Here is a 5,589-nt window from a genome sequence, read left to right as displayed (position 1 = left end):
GTCACCTGCGTGGTGGGGAGTGAAACTGCAAATCTAGTCTGGCGTGACAGTGCACAAGAGGCAAGTGAGTGAACAGTGACAACGTTTGCTTTGAAATGAGATCTGAAATACAGACCTATACATTTCAAAAACCCTGTAGATCCGGGTGCTACCTCGGGGTCAGGAGCCGGGTGCGCCTGCAGAGCTAACAGGTCAACAGCTCGTTAGCCTCGACACAAACTAGATCTTCCTCCTCTTCAGGCGGTTGTCACTGAAACCGCCGGCACGCTGGCTCTCTTCCAGCTCTTTGATTCTCTGACGCAGGGCCCCAATCTCCTTGTTCTTTTCCTCCTGGAAGAACTGCAGCTTCTATGGACACACGCACGCACACACTTAATTTAGAGGGAGGCGATATAAACAAGGCATGCACTGGATTTCTCAGAACAAAGCATGGTGATGACCTATAAAAACACCACCCTCTGATTTTCAATATACTATTCAGTGATTGTTGTGATTGACAGCGGCCAGTAAATACTTTCCTCTTCTAACGTGATGTGCTTTCTATGTAATAACTGCTATTCAAATTTCCCCTGCAGCTGGAGCAAATGATTTTCATTTTTTTGATTACACAATACAAAATGTAGAAAAAACATACATCACATTTTCTCCAAACACAAAGGTGATGTATTGAAACTGGAATTGAATTCACAGTTATGACTGATATGTCTGTTTATATCTGAATATTTATTTTGTTCACACTTTTCTCTTACAGACAAATGAAAATCCTGTGGCAGGGAGCATGTTAGGAAGTAGCCTGATATTGCTCCGAAGAATGGGACTAACAGGATTTTATCACCTCTCAGATGAATTTTTCATCCAAAACACACATATTTACAAAAGACAAAACATAATGCAGGATCAAATATCAGTTACACTCAAGATGTTGTCATCACTCCTGCAGAAACTGGCACTGATGCGTTGTTTCTACACAGTAAGACTTAGAGATTAGTTACCACTTCATTGTGTTTTGTTGCTGAGTGAGGACACTGAGGATTGTGTGTGGCCTGCTCACCCTCTTGAAGACGCTCTGAGGAAGAAGGCTGGAGCTCTGCTGTTGTTGCTGCTGCTGCTGCAGACTCCACTGAGCTGTGTTCTCAACTCTGGTTAACTTCGCACCAAACTGCCAAAACACACAGAGCAAAGCACCAATAAACTTTTGTTAAGCCGAAACCGGCCACTCGCAACAAAAGCAGAGCTGGGTTCATGCTGAGATCATTCCCCAGGAGGACTTCTGCTAATTTCATGGAGCTTTTCTGATAATACTTAAGACTGGTGTGGATTAGTGATGCCGCCCATACATGAAACCTGCAAACAGATTCCGGGCCTCTTTAACCCTGCAGATTATCTAAGTTATTATATTTAATGCATTAGGAAGATGAAAAAACAGTTACAGACTCAGACTTCAAACTCTCAGAAACTCTTGTGTTTTCATGAGGAAGTAATTAAAGAATTCCTCAGCTGAAATGTTTTTGCACAAAAACAAATATTTAACAGAGTAATTTTAGTATTTTATACATGAAAATGTAACTCGCAGTCATATACTGTGTAGACTATAATCCTCAAGTTTCCTCCTGACTGTATTCATATTAGTGGTAAGTGACAGGAGGACCACTGTTGGAGGTAAGGTGAGGCTCATTTACCTCCATCTGTAACTTGAGGAGCTCGCTCTGCCTCTCTCTCTCCTGATCCTTCAGCCTCTTCTTCATCTCCTCCACTTCCACATCCTTTCCCTCCAGCAGCTTCTTTACTTCAGCATCTTTGGCTTCCACTGTCAGGAAAGAGAAAACAACAGGCACCAGCTAAATACAAGCTTGTCTTAAACATTTGTTTTACTTTTCTCGACTTGGGCTTATTCTCTGTCCTGCAGCTCTGATGTTGGAAGACTATGGTTAAATTCACAGTTTAAAAAAAAGACCACTATCAGACATGTTAGGCCCGTGAGTGGATGCACTGTGTCGTACACTGATTGAAACGCTCCCTCTGAGCCTGCTCCACCTCTCTCCTGCACTGCTGTCTCACAGTCTCTAGCTCCCTCTTGTGTCTCTCCTCCTCTGCTTTCACCTCACGGATCAGCTGCTGCACCTCGGCCTCTCCGTCCTGACAACGACACACAGCACAACACAACTGACTGATGCTGGTGCTGGGAAAATACTGGACAATTCTACCTATTTAAATATGAAAGGAAGTCATTAAAGTGTTTGAAAATATTGGTAATAAGGGAAACAGTCGAATGACTTCTTACTGTAAATTTCTAACTGCAGCTCTGTAGCTGTACATTTAAAACCAGACGAAGCTGTGTACATCTATTACTTTATCCTCAGCCTAGCAAAACAAATATGTGAGTGCTGTGTATTTTTATATATCAACCAAGCCAATCATCCTTATAAAATACTTTTAGTCCTCAAAAAGTAATTGCTGGCAGACTTTTCTAAAGTATAAAAAGTAAACAAATGTCTAATGAAATACTATAATCGTATTTTCTATTTTTTAATTTTAAAAAAATAGTGAAGAATTGTGTAGGAACTGCAGAGCCTCCTGTCAGCCCCACCAGCTTCCACCACTCACAAGGTTGCGGCAGCCTGTCAGCTGAAAATCCCACAGCCATAAGGGTTTCTCATTAAGCTTTATGTTACTGAGTGCATGGTAATATAGATCAGAGTATCAGTGTGCAGTAAGGAAAAAAAAAAAAAAAAAAGGGGGGGGGGGGGGGGGGGGAAGCTCTGCTTTATAAGGACAGTGAGTGAACCTGTCCAGTCCCAGCACCTGCTGCTGTCCTTTCACAGCTGCTCTGTTGAAATAATCCTCTTCTGTCACATCCCGGTGTGGTTCACTAGCTGCACAGCAGACTACAGTCATCACACCTTCACAGGAGATCATAACACACAGCTACCATCTGTCACTGATATATACAGTGCTACAAACATAATGCAGGACTCATCTCACCTGGATAACCACCAGTTCACTCTGATATCCTCTGGGAGGCGCTATAGGTCCACTAAGACCTGCACCACTAGACCCCTGAACAACACACTGTGAAATATCTTTTTTTTTTTTTTTACTGTTGTTACCGTTTGTGTTGTATATACAGTGTGAGTTGTCAGGTTACTCATTTTTCTGTCTTTTTTTTTTATCTTGCACTTTTATTTATTTCTGTATCACACAGAGGAATTGCATTGTACAGCTGTTACAATGACAATAAAGCCACTCTAATTCTGATTATATCCTACAATATTGTAGACAAATGTCTCAGTACATAATCAACATTTATATCATGCCATATTGACAATATAACTTTGACCCAGCTCAAAGGAAATAGCGAACACACAACTTTCCACAAAAAGTCTTGACTTATGAAAACACACAGAAGACCTTTTGCCACAGCTGGAGAAGTAGATGTGTAAACAATTACATGAATGACGGTTAAAACCTGTTGATCTACTTCATCATATAGAGGAATGCTACTCATGCTGACACACTGCCATTATTTACTGGCACTGGTGAATTAGTCATACGCTTTTACTACTACAAGTCAAATGTCACCTGTTACGATACATTTCATATATTGTTTCTGTACTGCCACTTACCTCTGCGGCTCTATCTTTCTGTCGTTTCAGATCATCCATATTGTTCTTCAATCTCTTGTTCTCCACTACATGCAACATGAACACAGTTACAATTGTGAAACATGAAAACTCTTAAAGACCTTAACAAAATGTACTTTATGTCAAAATACAAAGATCATCTTCATCATTTTATCTATTAACAATAGATTATCTATTTATTGTGGGCTTAATTATCTTGTAACTTTTGTAAAAACTCCATTTAGCGTAGCTCTGAGCAGCTCGCGGCTCTGCTCCGCCATTCTAAAAACAACTTGCAACGACAAGTAAAGGTAACGAACCTACACCTAAAACTAATGGGATTATGGCAATGGGCGAATTTGCCAAAATTTTGAACTATCCCTTTAATATACTGTATGTATTCAGCCGGTTACCTCTGAGGTTGCACTGCTCCTGTATAGTCTGCTGCAGTCTGTTCACTGTGACAAGAAGGCTGTCTCTCTCTGCAACAGGTTGAATTTGAATATTCTTACAAGTGTATGGGTTATTTTTAGGCAACAACAATTCAGTGAGGGACAGGGAGTCTATACATCCAATTAAATGTATTTTTTCAATGTAGCCTATTGCTTAATTTGCTATTGTTAAAACCTTCTGTAAGAGTAGCTGAAAATAAAAGTCACCCTTTCAATGACATTTCTGTGAATACAATTTAACCCTTATCTGCATCATATCTCTGCTGCTGCTGCTGCTGCTGCTGCTATGAAGTTAATCTGTTTTTTCATGCTGACATAAATGATAATGTATGAGAATTTAGATTCCCTGGTGTAATTAGTGAAGTTCTGCTTCAACTCCCTGCTGTGCCGTCCCAGCAGAGGGAGCCAAACAAACACCACATCTGCCCATGATGGCCTGTGCATCTTGGAAAGCAAACAAAAAAAAAAGACAAATGTAAACTCTTACTGTAGCTTTTAAACATAAAGACAAAACTCACCCTCTGTCAGACTTTTCTCCTTGGTCAGATAGAATTTAATGAGTGTGTTGGCATCTTCCAGCATGATCCCCAACGAGTTGTTTATGCCATTAACCTCTGTAATTTTCTGTTGGACATAATAAAAAGAAAAATAAATGAAGGTGAGTGGAAATGCCCCAAGCTTGCTTGTCCAAAGCAAGCAATGTAAAGAAATCAATACAGAGAAAAAATAAATGACATTATGTTTATAGGTGCCAACTGCCAACACCTTTAAACTTGTCTCATCATGATACTAAACATTCCTCAGGACACCCTGTAATTACCTCTCTGTATACCTCTACCTTACATTTTGTTTGTTTTTCCCTCCTCAGACTATGGACTCCTCCTTCTGTCTCACCTGTCTAGATCACAATTAGCCAGCCAGGAGCTAGCTAGTAGCTACCTTAGCTCGGCATCTCACCTGCTCCAGTAGAGAAAACTCCGCCATAAACTTCTCAAGATTTACACAGTTAAACTTTTTCATGGTTCAGGTCCGGAAGAGAGGGAAAAAAATCTTGAAGAGTAAATTAACTGTGGTATTGCTGCTTCTGTTTCTTCCAAAAAAAAGCTACAGAAGCATTTAGCTCGATAAACATTAGCTGCGTGCTAGCTACAGTAACAACCGTTCAGATTAGTTTGGCTGCTGCACGAGCTGGTGCGAACGTTAATATAATACATCCATGGTGCGAACACTGTTGCACCTGCGCAGAAACGGACTGATTGAAAAAAAAGCGAGAGCAGAGGTTATGAATAGGAGGTTTTTACTTAAACTCTCTGATTTCCTGTGTAACTAAAGGATATATTTATTTGTTTATATGTAGAATATTATCTTCTAATTTGTTTTTGTTTGTTTGTTTTTACCTTTTAGTGTGAATGTCCTTGTTAATAAACACATCAAATTTAGTCCCGTCTGTGGTGTTGTGAAAAATTAATTATAACCAAACTCATATTTAGCAGGACACAGAAGAGCAAAAATATGAA

At 40.0% G+C, this 5,589-nt stretch overlaps 1 protein-coding gene across 1 annotated transcript; it reads right to left on the bottom strand.

Annotated features, from left to right (window-relative positions):
* Positions 1–219: 219 nt before the first annotated feature.
* On the bottom strand, positions 220–5,092 carry ccdc152 (coiled-coil domain containing 152; the record flags this gene model as incomplete). Its single annotated transcript, XM_083982929.1, has 8 exons — positions 220–348; positions 1,052–1,159; positions 1,680–1,807; positions 2,001–2,136; positions 3,624–3,688; positions 4,034–4,102; positions 4,591–4,696; positions 5,030–5,092. The coding sequence occupies 8 exons, from the start codon at positions 5,090–5,092 to the stop codon at positions 220–222; spliced, it is 804 nt and encodes a 267-aa protein (XP_083839055.1).
* Positions 5,093–5,589: the final 497 nt, after the last annotated feature.

This window comes from Trachurus trachurus (assembly GCF_905171665.1).
Source record: "Trachurus trachurus genome assembly, chromosome: 12".
Lineage (NCBI taxonomy): Eukaryota > Metazoa > Chordata > Actinopteri > Carangiformes > Carangidae > Trachurus > Trachurus trachurus.
The sequence above is the reverse complement of the archived record's forward strand: the minus strand, read 5'-3'. Positions and strand labels throughout refer to the sequence as shown.